The following is a 14925-nucleotide window of genomic DNA, read 5'->3' on the forward strand; positions in this document are numbered from 1 at the left end:
AAAAAAAAAAAAAAAAAGAAATTATGTTTCAGTAAAATTGAAAATCTATGGCTAACAGCTACAAATTTACTTCCTTTTAAAATAACTGATTATCAAGGAGCGATGATTTTTGAATATTTAAGAGAGTGGCTAGACCAGGCAGTGGTGGCCCATACCTTTAATCCCAGCACTTGGGAGGCAGGCGGATTTCTGAGTTCCAGGCCAACCTAGTCTACAGAGTAAGTTCCAGGACAGCCAAGGCTACACAGAGAAACTCTAGGTAAATCACAGTATGGTTAATGCTGTCTTGGGAGTTCCTAAGACACTTTCTCTGGGGTAAACTAGGTAAACAGAGCAGTAGGGACAACATTTTAAAGACTCAGCGGGGAAACACTCTTAAGCTGAATTAATTTCGACTTGAAATTCAACTTCAAGCTTCTACTTTTGAGGGGAAGGGGCTGGGCCTGCGCTCAGGGTCTCCTGAGTGCCACACTCTCAGGCAGATGCTGCCAGGCCTGGGCCAGCTCTAGTACTCTAATACCCTGTTTGGCCTGTGGGGTATTTTGGCCTACTATTTTTCGGCAGTGACTCAATTACACTGTTGACTGTTCTCTTGTGTGCTAATTACAGAATCTGAAATGCGCCTGCATCTGTACTGAACATGTACAGGCCTCTACCCTTGTCATTATCCCCAAAATAGCACAGAGGAGCCATGCAGGTTGATTCAAATCTAGCGTTGAATTAAATTACATGGCAGATGTCTTATATGAATACTGAACTGTTGGATACAGGAGACTTGATCATTCAGGGTCACTGGCCTCTAAGGCTGGGAGTCTCACCCTAGAATCAACCCCCAGGGGACACCAGGGCATGACCGTGCATTTTTTTTTACAGTTTTGGGAATAGAACCTGGGCCTCATGCATGCTAGATAAGCACCGTACCACTAAACCACATTCCTAGTCCCACTGTGGTATAACTTCTTAACCTCACTTGAGAAGCAGTTCGGAACTTGGCAGTTCTATGTTGTCAGGCAGACCCCGGCTGAAACCTCTTTCTTCTTCCTCATGAGTAGGAGCTGACAGAGAAGGCTGAGAAACGCCAGGAAGGATTCTGGTACCTTCTTGAATTCAAGAGGGATTTGCTCTCTTACACTATCCTGGTACTTTCTTCATTCAATAATGAAAATAAAATTTCTAAAGTTAAGCCCTCCTCAGGGAGCTGACTTAGAAGTAGCTAGACACCATCTAACTTGGTCCCAACTAGGATGTGAACAGCCTCTAGCACATACCAACCACATCCTGAGAATAAATGCCCTCTGGATGAAAGGTGGACTCTAAGTCCCAACTACATGGCTCCGTGAATCTGTGACTGCACTGAATTCATAGCTGGAGAGCTATGGCTTCACCCCTCCACCCACCCCGCCCCTCAATGCTCATTTCTTCCCATTGTTTCCTGGGCACGCACAGATCACACAGATCCACTTGTAAAGAAACTCCACAGCTTATCGATCGGGCCTGATAGGCCTCATTTGTTATTTTTAAAATAAGCTGGACTTAATCTAAAATTCACTCGATGTAGTGCTAGCCTTTGATCAGGTACAGCTTATTTTCCCATGAGTAAATATTTGAACCAGCCCATGAGTTTAAAGGTCTAGAAGAGACTGAGGAATAAAGCTGAGAAGGAGGACATGCTGGGGACTGGGTAAGAACTAGCTTCCCGTTTCTCAGCCGGATGCTCCCTTTCTCCAGAAGCAGACAGACAAAAAGACCCACAAGAGCAGCTCCAGGCTCAGGGCATGGTAGTGATCCAATAGAAACATCTACATTTCTGCTCTTGCTTCCACAGAGGAAATTGATGGCTTGTATTGAGAAATTTCTATTGGGAAAAAAATGGCTACAAAACATGTGAGTTTTGAATACCCTGAGAAGAATTTCTGAATCCTACATCTGATGAAGCCACAGCCAAAGAACTGTTTAGGGGCACGAGTCTGAGACAACTGGACAAGCACACAGAGCAACTGCATGGAGCTCTCTAGAGAGGCCAGGACATGTGGACTGAAGTGCAGCAGTCCCTGCTTCCCTAGAAATGCTATATTGTGAGGGGTGTTGATTACCTAGGACTCCAAGCATGACCAAGATTAAAAAAACAAAAAACAAACAAACAAACAAACAAACAAACCAGCAGACAAAGGAGAAAGCATATTGGCTGACATCTTTGGTTCCGGCCTAGGCCAGAGTGAGATCCTCACAAACAACAAAACAAAACAGAAGGAAGAAGGCTCCCTCAGATGTCATTTGATAGCCTCCCCACCCTTTGGAGCTTCCAGAAAAACAAGAACTCTAATTACCATACTCAACCACATTGGACAAAAACCTTCGGGTCAGCCAGTCATCGGGATGACTAGACCTGCTTGTGCTGCACTAAAGTTTACCAAGTGAGACTGAGCTCTGGGTCCCTGTGGCTGCTCTGGGGTCAAGATCCCGACTTGATGACGGCTTGGTGATGGTCTGCCCCCGCCTTCTGGTTGCATCTGGTTCTCTGGCTCACTTGCCTCTGAGCTTTCTCCCTCAGTTTGGCAGTTCTTATAGCAAAAGATAAGTTTGCAGCTGGGCGGTGGTGGCACACGCCTTTAATCCTAGCATTTGGGAGGCAGAGGCAGGAGGATTTCTGAGTTCGAGGCCAGCCTGTTCAGCAGAGTGAGTTCCAGGACAGCCAGGATTACACAGAGAAAGTCTGTCCTAAAAAAGAAGAAGGAGGAGGAGGAGAAGGAAGAGGAGGAGAAGGAAGAGGAGGAGGAGGAAGAGGAGGAGGAGGAGGAGGAGGAGGAGGAGGAGGAGGAGGAGGAGGAGGAGGAGAAGAAGAAGAAGAAGAAGAAGAAGAAAACCACTACCACCACCAGCAGCAGGAGTGACAGCCACAGGGCTGGAATCTCAGTGGTGTAGAGGCTATATCTCAAAGTTCTAAGACTTGGGAACATAGCTCAGTGGTATGGCACTTGCCTGCCATGGGCAAGGCCCTGGTTGCCATCCTGAGCATGGGAAAGAAAAGCAGATATCAAGGGAGGCCTTTGAAATGTGTCCTCTGCAGAAAGTTTCTACTAGTTGGGACCGGGCAGGTTATGTTTGTTTGTTAAGTAGCCTTTGAGATGAGAACTACTTTGATTCATTTTTCAATAAAATAATGGAATCACCATAACGGCGACAGGAAGTCAGAGGCAAGAAGAAGCTCACAGACCGTGGCACCTTAAACTGCCCACTGAAGAGGGAGAAGTGGAGAGCCTCTGCTTAGATCAGGGCAGGAGGCTGAATCTCCAGGGCTCTCTTCCCCACACCAGGGCTGTGCTGCCTCTGCTGTGTTCTTTTGATCATTTCCTCCTATCTTCCACTTTCTGGTTAGCAGGAGAGAGCTAATTTCAGACATCTCTTTGAGCAGCTTCCTCTGTGGGATGCTGAAGGTATCTGTTGGATGCACACAGCCATTCTCTGCCATCCTCTATACAATACCCGCAGTGGGGCTCATGAGTAGCCTTCTTTCCAGCAGGGACCTGGCTAGACACCAGCAAGTCTCCGTCTGGGGACCAGAGACAACTTCACAATTCCCAGTAAGCTGAGCCCTTCATTAGTGCATACTGGCTTTGTGGATCATAATGCAGGGGTTCCAGTAAGTGTCTTGGAAAATCTGGCCTCTGAGTATTAGCTAACTCACCAAAAAGACTACTTCAGAATCAACAGCAAAAGCCCCATGCATATGCTAGGCACACAGAGCAAGTGTGGAGGACCTTGTAGTATAGATAGGCATCTCTCCTGCATCCACACACTGCTACAGTGTGGAGTGCCTTGCACTCTTCTGCATCCGCACTGCTTTTTTTTTTTTTAATTGGATAGGTATATGTTCAATAATACTCGCACACATCTGTGTGTGTTGAAGGTCAGAGGTCAATGCTCCGTGTCTCCCTCAGTTGATTTCCATCTTATTCTTTGAGATAAGGTTTCTCACTGAAATTGGAGTTGGAGCTAGTCTGGTGGCATGTGCCCCAAACCCCGACCCCAACACATAGCCTCCAGTGCTGTACATACACTTATGCCTCCATGCCCAGAATTTACATGGGTGCTGTGGATCTGAACTCAGTCCTCATGCTTGCATAGCTGGTGCTTTACCTGCTGAGCCACCCCAGTTCCCTTTCCAAGTGCTTCAGAGAGCTGCTGCCTTATAGGGACGACCCAAGCAGTATGACGGTCAGTGCAAGCAGGGGTTCCAAGAACGAACGCTAGTGAAATTAATGTGGCCTGGGAACAGCTTTGTGCACAAGGAAGTACCTGATGGGAAATGGAGGAGATTGGGGCATCAGAGAACATATCTCTCCACAGCTTATTTGCGCATCAAAGAAAGTCTGAAATGGGGCTCTATAGCATGTGCTTATATGCCCAGCTCCTCGGGAGGGTGAAACAGAGAATCACTTGAGATGGGTTCAAGACTAGCTTGGGCATCATAGTGAGACTACAGCCAAAATAAAAGAGGACCGGAAAGTACAGCTTGGCAGCAGAGCACTGTCTAGCATCATGAGGCTTGGAGCCAGCACTGCGGCATAAATTCACAAATAGACATTGTCTAAATAGACACTTCTTTCTTTTCAGGGTAAGCTTGTGGCCCTGATTTAAACACAAGAAAGAAATGCCTGTCCCCTGTTGCCACGGTTACTTTTCTGTTGCTGTGCTAAAACACCTTGCCTGATAAAAGCATCTTAAAGAAAGGTCTGTTTCATTCCACAGTTTGAAGGCACAGTCCACGATGGTGGCAAACGCAAGGTGGCAGAGCCTGAGGCAGCAGGTTGCACTAGGCACATGGGCAGATGAATGATGTTGCTCGGCTCTGTATTCCCACCTCAGTTAACCACATCAAGAGCATTCCCCACAGGCCTGTCCAGAGTCTGACCTAACATAAATAATCCCTCACAAGTGTTCCTGTGGGTCGCCACCATCAGGAAACACATATTTTCAGTGGTCTTAAGAACTGAGACACAACTCCGTAGCAAAATTAGTTATTAAGTGCCAATGAAAATAAATTATGATTGGTAGGCCCCAAATATAAAACACTGACATAACTCTCATCTTCTCTTTGACTCTGTTTTACTCTCTGGACAACAGGAATAATAATAATACCCAGGTAGTAGGTTTAGGATATAACTAAGTAAACAAGTGTTCAGTATGTTTTGCCACAAGCCCCAAATACAACTTAGGACCGCCATCTCTGTGCTGGTCTGCCTTGTTCGGGCTATAATTTCTGTCCCGTTAGCTCTCCTGCCCTGACCATGCAGTTAGGGATATGGCAGTTCAGGAGTTGGCTCTTTCTGGGACAGTGGCTGCATATACCTATCTCTGATGCAGGTGCCCAGCAAAGGACAGGACAAAGGCACAGTCTACTCATTGATATGCTGATAGCTGAGGAGGCTTCAATTCAGCTTGTCCTCTGCCTTTCCCATGCCCAGTCCCCACCAGAGGCATGCTGAGGACCCCCATAACAATGTAGTTTGTGAAAGTGAGGCTTCTATCCACCCACATTCCCTCTGCCAAGTCCCAGTAGCATTAATTGGTGGTAGTGATTGGCTGATCTTGGAACCTGGAGCTGACAGTGGCACTGTAGACAAAAGAAAGGCACTTTATGTAAAAATTCTCAACTGCAGGCTTTGTTCTGACTGTATCAAATGTGCACCCACTTGGGACAGTAAGGAGAGAGAGAGAAGAAAACACCCAAGACATTTTAGAGCTAAACCCTGCCTTGGGTCTAATGAAAAATGCGGAAAAATGCGGAATTTGTGGGATTTTCTTGAGTATTGCTTATTCGATCTGGAACGCTGCTGTGGCTGGAGTAAGTGGTTTAGAAGTGATTCAAAGCGGCTTTCACCAGAGTACGACTGTGTTTAAAGTGCGTTTAACCTAGATGTTTGCTTTGTTCTCGAGGGCTCTGTGCAACAGGCCATGTGATTCTAAAGTCATACCCATGAGATAAATCTCTGCGTGTGGGAGAAAGGAAAGCAGGAGGTGCGTTGACCTGCAGCGTTGGCAGTTGTGCATGGCTGGGGCTCAAAAAGTAGATCCCGGCCCCTCATATTGATGCGTAATGAGCCACACTGTTAAACAGTGTGATTATTTTCAAATCACTTGGAAGAGCTTAAAAGGCCTTCTCATATCATGAATTAAAGTCATTTCAAAATTAACTTTAAAAGGACATTTGAACTTGTTGCACTTTTATGTCTGCTTAAGGGGGGAAAAATAGAGGGAAATACTAGTAGTCCTCTGAAGGAGACATTTCTAGCACTGAGGCTTTATAAATCCCATCTAGCAAAACAGCACTTCGAAGTTCCTCCCAGTTGATTTGCTATCTGTATGGGTTTTCGAAAGAGAGCTGTGGGGGCTTCCAATAGGGTAGGCGATTGTGCTGTGTTTGTCCCCTTCCCCACTACAGATATGGCTTTTCCTACACATTATTCACAAGCTTAGCTGAGCAGTGTGTCACAGAAGCCCTTGGACTGAGGGTCTCTGCTGGCCATGTTACCCTTACCCTGCACAGGCAGGCCGGAAGCATTGCGGTTGTGGCGAGATTCATACACCACATCCTTCTACATGCCTGGGTGGTCAAAAATACCAGGATTTGCTTTGGGTCTTGTTGTTGTTGTTTTTGGACAAGGTATTACTCTATATCCCAGGTTTGCCTTAAACTCAAGGCCATCCTCCTGTCTCTGCCTCCTGAGTGCTGAGACTCCAGCTGAATCACCACGCCTGAGTCAATACTAAGACTTTTCATCTCTCCGCACAGAGTGCTCAGCAAACTGTTAGTCTAAGTGCTTGGGAAGCATTCTTGGAAAGAAAACAAAAACAAATTTAAAAGCAAATGAACCGTCAATCTTTGGAAATGGAATACCAGTGTGAGTCTGAATTTTATTTTGTTTTGAAGAAGAAGAAGAAGAAAGAGGAGGAGGAGGAAGAAGAGGAGGAGGAGGAGGAGGAGGAGGAGGAGGAAGAGGAAGAGGAGGAGGAAGAGGAGGAGGAGGAGGAGGAGGAAGAGGAGGAGGAAGAGGAGGAGGAGGAGGAGGAGTGTTCCTGGGACCCTCCCCTAATCTAGTACCCAGGTCCTGTGACCACAACTCCTTCTCTGAGCCTGGAAGCCCCAGCTGAGCCTGTTCCTTTGGGCACCTTGGGACAAACCCCACTTCTTGAGGCAGCCTGAAGGAGTCTACTTCCCACAGCCTTGGGAGGCTCAAGGGCACGGGAACCCCCCAGGGGACCTGAAGAAGCAGCTCTTTGTGGATACATTGAAAAGCCCTGAGGAGAAACACAAACAGGAGAAGCCAGGATCACTTCCCCCAAAGACTTCCAGATCTCCTTTGAGGGGATTAGTTAAACTCTGGACTGCTTCCTGAGGAAGGTGCCAAAGACAGCAGAAACCTCTTTGACAGGGATGAAGGTCACCAAGAGAGCCCTGTCTCTCTCCATCTGTAACAGGAAAGCCCTCAGCTGGCCCACTGCACTTCTGACTTCACAACGGATCTTTCTTTACTTTCTAGAAAGTTTGACACGTGGAGGGGTGTATATTACTATATGTTAAACTAATTAATTGTCTTTTCCGGGTTCTATGACCAAACGCTTCATAAGATATGAGTGCTGCACATGAGTCCTATGTTCAAAGGCCCTTTCATGCTATCTAAGCTTAGCTAGCTAGAATCCTAAAGGCAAAACATTCCAAAGTCTCAGACTTTTAATTGCATTAAATCAAACCCAGCACATCAAGTGGGGGGTGGGTGCGGGGAGGGCCATAGTACGTTCTAGCTCTAACCTGGTCTGAACTGATGCCATTTCTTTACTAGCAGATCAGCTTGCCCCCTTAAAACAAATGGTTGACAAGCAGGACCAGGTCCCTGAGTTTTAATTGGCAGAAGGACGTTTCGAGTCTAAATGCGTGAAGAAGATCCATCAGTATCTCCTATATGGTAGATTTGTGATGTGTTGTTAAACAATGAGCCAAATAAGAAAAGGCTACCAGATTAAACAGTGCAGCTTTGTTTTGGGGTGTGTGTGTGTGTGTGTGTGTGTTTTGTTTTGTTTGTTACAGAACGAAGCAAGAGGGCAGATATCTTGGATCAGAAAGTCTGTCCTGTAAGCCCTGCTAGGTCAGCAGAGCCTGCCTCACTCTTCGCTGATTGACCCCATCCCTTGCCTGGCTGGTTGTCGGCCAGCTTTTTTTTTTTAGCATTAAGACAGTGAGCAGCCACCATGCAGGCCGAGAATACAATCAATGCCCTTGTTTCCAAGGGGAAAAAAGTGATGGTCAAAAAGACTAATGTTAACACAAAGACTCAAGTGTCTCCTGTGCTGCTGCCCCTGCCCTGAGGAGTGCGGGCGAAGAGTCTTCTCTCCTCACTGACTTGACAAGTGAGAGGAACAGAAGAATTAGTGAATAGGGAGTCCAACGGATACGTTATGGAGGAGGAGGGCATCCCGGGAGGAGCTTCAGAAAGTGTCCACCCCTGTGTGATCCTATCAAGGACAGAGAAAGGGACTCCCCAGAGTGTGTGAGCATTAGTCCCTGGACAACCCAGTGACCCCTGATCTCCCTCACTGAGCATCTAAGATGAAGGGTGTGAAGGAGCAGGACTCAGTAATGCAATGCCTGTTTCCCTTGGGCCTGCAAATCAGAGGTTACTGTTGACAGAGGCACACAATAAAGGGCTTTCTAGACACAGGGTTTTTTTTTTGGTTTGTTTGGTTTGGTTTTGGTTTTTTTTTGTTTTTTTTTTTTTTTGCTTTTTTTAAAGGTCTGCTGCCACTTGGCACATCACTCACAGTGTGGTTCGTAGGGAGGAGGTGGGTCTCCGCAGGGCACACACTCCATGTCTTGAAAACCAACCAGTTTGGTCTTCCGGTAAAATCTAGAAGAACAAGGAGAGAGTCCTGGTTAGTTAATGTCACCTAAGTCCACTGTGGCAGCCAAGCATCATGTCATGGGTCACCGGCAACCTCCAGAACCAGCTCTTGGTAAAGTGAGAAGCAGCCGATGGCTGAAGGTGGTAAACCCTGCACAGATCCAATTCCCTACCAAAAACTTCCCGGTTCCTCTCTGTGATGGGTGGGGTGCTGGAGAGGGGATATGAAGCCAGTGGGCTCTGGCAATTCTGTTGTAATCTAAACTACAAACACCTCTTCAATAAAGTACTGGCTTTAGCATTTGAAATCTAGGAGCCCCAAACGCAGCATGTATATTTTCATGTTATACACTAAATAGTAATTGTGGTTGTTTCTAGACGGTGGCAACTCAAGTCATTCAAGACTCTGTTTAAATAAAAATTAAAAATAATTAAATATATGAATGAAAGAAAACATAAAGCATCAACAACATAGCTAATGAGCAGCATCAAATTTAAAATTATTATGATCGTGCTACTGCCTGTAAATTAAACTACAGGGACAAACTTAAAATCATCACTGTGAAAGTGGTGTTACAACCAGGAAAGAAGTACAACATTCGTTCTCCACAGAGCATTATTCATAATTAAACCAGAGTCTCCATGCAAATAAAATGGGTTTTAAATGCTTATACTCCCAAGTAATCAAGTGAATGCAAATTGATGTGGAAATGTATTGTTTTTACTTGCAAAGTAGGGAAATGGCTAGTGTAGGCACATAAATACACAGAGGTGGGAGGTAGGCACAAAGCGAGGCTGGGGGCAGAGGAATAAACTGTGACAGACAAGAAAGAGGCCCTGTACCATCATCCCTCGAACCAAATAAAAGCAAAACTGCTGGAGAGTGAGAGAAAAGAAAACAAACTTTAAGGTTTACTAAGCTGTATTCATTTACTCACAACCTGTCTTAAAACTCTAGTTTCTGAATCTTAATCTTTACACTTGGGGGAGGGGCTCTTAAAGTTACAACTAATGTCTTCAGTCATTACCACCTGACTGATAATTTAGTGATTATCTTGCGCATTAGAGTCTGATCTTAAGTTCACTGTGTATTGTGAGCAGGTTGGTAATTCTGGAAGCTTTATAGCTGTTTGGAAAAGGTCTTAGTTGAGCTTGCTGTGTGCTGGCAGGCCTGTGAACCGGGGAGGATTGAGGCCAGCCAGAGTAATAAGCAGAGACAACCTCAGAACAAAACAGGACCCAGAGCTCTTAGACCCTTTGCCTAAGCTACAGCGCTAGTAAAACAGCAGCAGACAGAGCTTTGGATGTCTCTGATGGACTGGTAGCCCCTCTGGTCCCTCTGTGAACCGCGTCCATGCAGCCCTTTGCCTGGGGTTTCTACTCAATATTTAGTGGTCATTCAAACAGAGCAGGACTTCTTCGCCTCCAGCCTCACGGGCATACTGGCCTTGGGAAACATGATCTATTTTAATAAATTATTTTGCTAACTGGATTTTGCTTGCTTATTAGGGAAAACATGGCCATCAAAACTGTCTTGCCACAGGGGAATTTCTTATTTTTAGAATGTTATTCAATTTCAAAATTAATATCTCTGTTTTTAAAAGTAGTTTTAGAATATGCATTTTTTGTGCCATTAGTGTTTGCTTTAAAAATATTGGATATTACTTTTCCGTTTGCTTTTGCCCTTACACAAAAAGCTTTTCTGTATTAAAACAACTCATAGATTTTTGTCAATTAATTAAATTATATTTGGTAATTTTCTGGATGGAAGTATAAAAATATTGATATATTACAATATTTTTGTTTGTTTGTTTGTTTTTCAAGACAGGTTTTCTCTGTGTAGCCCTGGCTATCCTGGAACTTGTTCTGTAGACCAGGCTGGCCTCGAACTCAGAGATCAGCCTGCCTCTGCTTCTCAAGTGCTAGGATTAAAGGTGTGAGCTATAACACTCATATATAAATATATTACAATATTTAACAAGACATATTTAAATAAGAAATCTCCCTTTACTATTGTTTGCCTTTGTTTAGAGACAGGATCCCTATAGGTAGTCCAGACTGGTCTCAGGCTCACCATGATCTTCCTCTTTGTGTCTCCAAGTGCTGAGATGAAAGGTGTGGGCCACCATATGTGGCCTCTACTGCTTTTACTTAACATTTTTATATGCATTTTTCTGCTGTGGCAACAAATGCATACCAGCAAGTCTACCATCACAAGCATTTTCAGGTGTGTACTTATGAAACACAGCCCTAGACTCCCTCAGCATGCCAGGATGAGGCGCTGGGCCTGTTAGCTTCTACTTTATGCTCCTTAGCTCCTTAATTGCTCTTCCTCCTGTTCCTGTAAATGTGACCACACCACATACATCACTGGAATGGAAGCTTCACCATTTGTCTGCTTGTGACTGGCCTACTCCATAGCACGTTACCATGTCAGAGCATGCGACAGGATTAATGTCTCGCATGAGTCCAGGCAACATTCTGACCAGTCCCCTGGGAAAGTGGGTTCGTTGTATGTGTGATTATCCATTTGTCTGTGAATGTTTGTGCTTCTTCCTCATTTTGGAGATTGTGAATAGTGCTGTAAGAGACACAATATTGCTCAAGGACTCTTTTCAGTTCTTTCAGGTGCATGTCAGAGGTGGACTGATGGTTGTGTGGTAATTTTCTTAGTATCTGAAGGACTGTCGCTCTGCTTCCCCAGTGGCCACACATTCCCCGGCAGTGCACACCAGCCAGTTCTTGCCTTTCGCCAGCATCTGTATTTTCCTTGGTTCTTCCGGTTTATGTTTGGTACTAGTTGTTCTAATAAGAATGAAGTGAGAACTCACTATGATTTGATTGGCAGCTTCCTGAAGTTGAATGATGTGAATGTCTTCTCATAGGCTTGTCTGCAGTAGAACAGATCATCTTTGCAGCAAGTCTATTTGAATCCTTTCCCATTCTTTAATCAAGTGAGTTGATATTTGTTGTTGTTGAGTCATAGAAGTTCTTTATATACTTGCTTATTACCTTTATCAGAGAGTCGTAATTAGCAAACTTTGCCAAAAAAAAGTTGATTTTTTTTTTAAACTTTTGTGTCCATGTGTGGACGTGTGTGAAGAAGGGAGGCCGGAAGTCAAGCTTGGGTGTTGTTCTTTGGGTAGCTTTCACCTTCTTTTTTGGAGAAAGAGTCTTTCACTGGCCAGAGCTGGCCAATTAGGCTGGGCTGACTTACTAGTGAATCTCAGGATCTACCTCCCCAACGGTAGGATTACAAGCCACTACTCCCGGCTTTTTCTACACAGGTTCTGGGGCTCAAACTCAGGGTCTTATACTTACAAGACAAGGACTTTACCAAGTGAGGTGTCTCTCCAGCCCCTGAAGTGTTAATATTTTCTCTCATTGTTGCCCGGGATGTATGCACTGGGTGTTGGCTGTCTTGTGGCCTGGGATATATAGATTGGGTGCTGGCTCTGTTTTGTTGCTTAGGAGATCTTGAGTCTGATGTAGCATTGCCAATTTTGGTGCCTGTGCCTTGGTGTCATATCCAGAAACTTTCTCCAAATCCAGTGTCATAAAATTTTTTCTTGTATTTCTGTAACATTAGGTCTTATTCTTAGATCTTTAAATCAATTTGAGGTTGATTTTGTACCATGTATAAGGTAGGGGTCCTTCTATTGCTTCCATGTAGATATCTCATTTCCTTGATTCTATCTCCAGAGGAAGGAAGCCTCAAAGTTAGATCACCAAGCAGAGATACAAAGGTTCATCTCTAGTCTCCATTCTGTATTCTTCTAGCTCCTTCATCTGTCTTTGCCCCACAGTATCAGACATTACTGAACAAGCCATAGTCAAATCAAAGTAGAAGATTCACCAAGCACTGAATATAGCTGAAATATGATCTAATCTATATATGAGTTTTAGATTTGTTTCCATTATAAGTAGCAGGGCTTCCTACTGCATTACCCATTATCCTGTTGAGGTCAAATGTGAACCCCAGGCATTATTCCTATCACTTTGTGTTTTATTGCTGATATCACTTTGTGGTTTTGTTTGTTTGTTTGTTTGTTTGTTTGTTTTTTTTTTTGGTTTTTTTCGAGACAGGATTTCTCTGTATAGCCCTGGCTGTCCTGGAATTCACTCTGTAGACCAGGCTGTCCTGGAATTCAGAAATCTGCCTGCCTCTGTCTCCCAAGCGCTGGGATTAAAGGCGTGCGCCACCACTGCCCGGCCCACTTTGTGGTTTTTTGAGACAATTTCTTTCACTAGCCTGGAGTTCATCACACAGACTACACTGGTGCACACACACACACACGCGCGCGCACACACACACACACATACACACACACACACCAAGGTTGGCCTTTTGACTGTGGGTTTTGTGGACTCTGGTTTGCCTGGCCATGCTAATTAGGCACAATTTCTATCATTAAGCCCTCCCTGTCTCTCTCTTTCTCTCTCTCTCTCTCTCTTTGTCTCTCTCTCTCTCTCTCTCTCCCCCCCTCTCTGTTTGTTTAGAGTGGCACAGTTTGGGACATAGAAACAATTGCAACTGCATTTCCTGTCCAAGAGAGGTAGGAAACAGATTTCTCAAATGAAACAAAATGAAAGGGAATGCAGACATTCATTGTACAAAGTGTCTGGTTTAACTGGCTGCAGAAGATCCATAGCAAATCTGGCCCCTGGCTTTCACACTCGTAATATAAAAAGACAAAAGAAACCCACACTGGACATCTTACAGATGCAAAACTCTCTGATGCTGGTTGTGAGGAGACAGTTTTTAGTGAATTCAATCCAAGCTAGACTGGTTAGCCTGATGAATGCGGTTCTAAGAAAGCCTGTCATAGACCTCTACACTCCCACCACTGAGAGCTCTTCTGCTACGCAGAGCTACGGCCTAGTCGGCTCTGGTTTTACAGTGCACTGGCTTGTGGCCAGTGAACCACAGTCAAGCTAAGGCTCAACTCTGCCACACACAGGATGGTGGATGGACACAGAAATACCTTGGTGACAGCTTTGTTCACACCAGCACTCCAGGCTCAGGCCAGCGAGCCAGCCCAAGGTGTACCTTGCTCAACAGTCCACAGCCATGACTGCGCAAGGCTACTGACGGGAAGAAGCATTGACTGAAGAGCCCAGACCACATCAACAGTGTCACTCACAGTCACTCATGGACAAGATAAAGATCTGGGCAACGGAAAAGAGGACAGGAACTCTGCAAGCCAGTTCAGACAGCTCGCCAGAGCTAGAGGCTAATACATTAGGAAGCTTGAGGGTAGAAGGGCCTGGGACAAAGAACGGGCAGATGACTTGAGTCACTTTCTGTGAAACTTCCTGGTTCACCAGGCACTTATGGAAGCAGGAGGCTCAGCACTGGGAGAATTCCTGCCTGTCTACTCACAAGCTGGCTGATGGTAGGCATCAGTCACCACTGTGAGGACCAGTCTCCTTCTTTGTAAGGAGTGCACAATGCTCCTTCTGACTTAGCAGCCTGGTTTTGGTGACAGTACAGTCCACAGAAATATCTAGTTCTAGGAAGTGCTCATCAAGTGGCTTGGGCACCACAAGCACTTAAGCATTGAAGAGCTAGAGAGGCCAGGTTCTGTTTTGCAGAACTGGATTCCAGTTTCCCACGGAACAGAAATGATGGACCATGTGAGGCCCGCTGTCACTCTGATCCAAACAGACTCCTCTAGTTTGGTTTCTATTGCTGTAATAAACACTGTGACCAACAGTCTCTTGGGGAGGATAGAGTTTATTTCAGCTTCCACATACAGTCCGTCACTGAAGGAAGCCAAGGCAGGAGAAAGTCAAGGCAGGAACCTGGAGGCAGCAGCTGAGGCAAAGGCAATAGAGGAATGTTGCTTACTGGTTTGCGTGCTTGTGTGCAAACACACACACACACACACACATACACACACACACCACCTGCCCAGGGGTGGTACTACCCATAGTAGGCTGGACCCTCAAATGTCAGTCATTCGTAAATAAAATGCCCCACAGACCTGCCGCCAGGCCATTCTAATGGAGGCATTTTCTCAGCTAA

At 45.2% G+C, this 14925-nt stretch overlaps 1 protein-coding gene across 2 annotated transcripts in view; it reads right to left on the reverse strand.

Moving 5' to 3' along the window:
* Positions 1–14925, reverse strand: part of Tnfrsf19 (TNF receptor superfamily member 19) — a 91845-nt gene that overhangs the window by 26695 nt on the left and 50225 nt on the right. For both annotated transcript variants that reach the window (XM_031362944.1, XM_031362945.1), the window contains exon 5: positions 8818–8903. In XM_031362944.1, the coding sequence (XP_031218804.1) occupies positions 8818–8903 (86 nt within the window). The remainder of the gene's footprint in view (positions 1–8817; positions 8904–14925) is intronic.

This window comes from Mastomys coucha, unplaced genomic scaffold (assembly GCF_008632895.1).
Source record: "Mastomys coucha isolate ucsf_1 unplaced genomic scaffold, UCSF_Mcou_1 pScaffold9, whole genome shotgun sequence".
Taxonomy (NCBI): domain Eukaryota; kingdom Metazoa; phylum Chordata; class Mammalia; order Rodentia; family Muridae; genus Mastomys; species Mastomys coucha.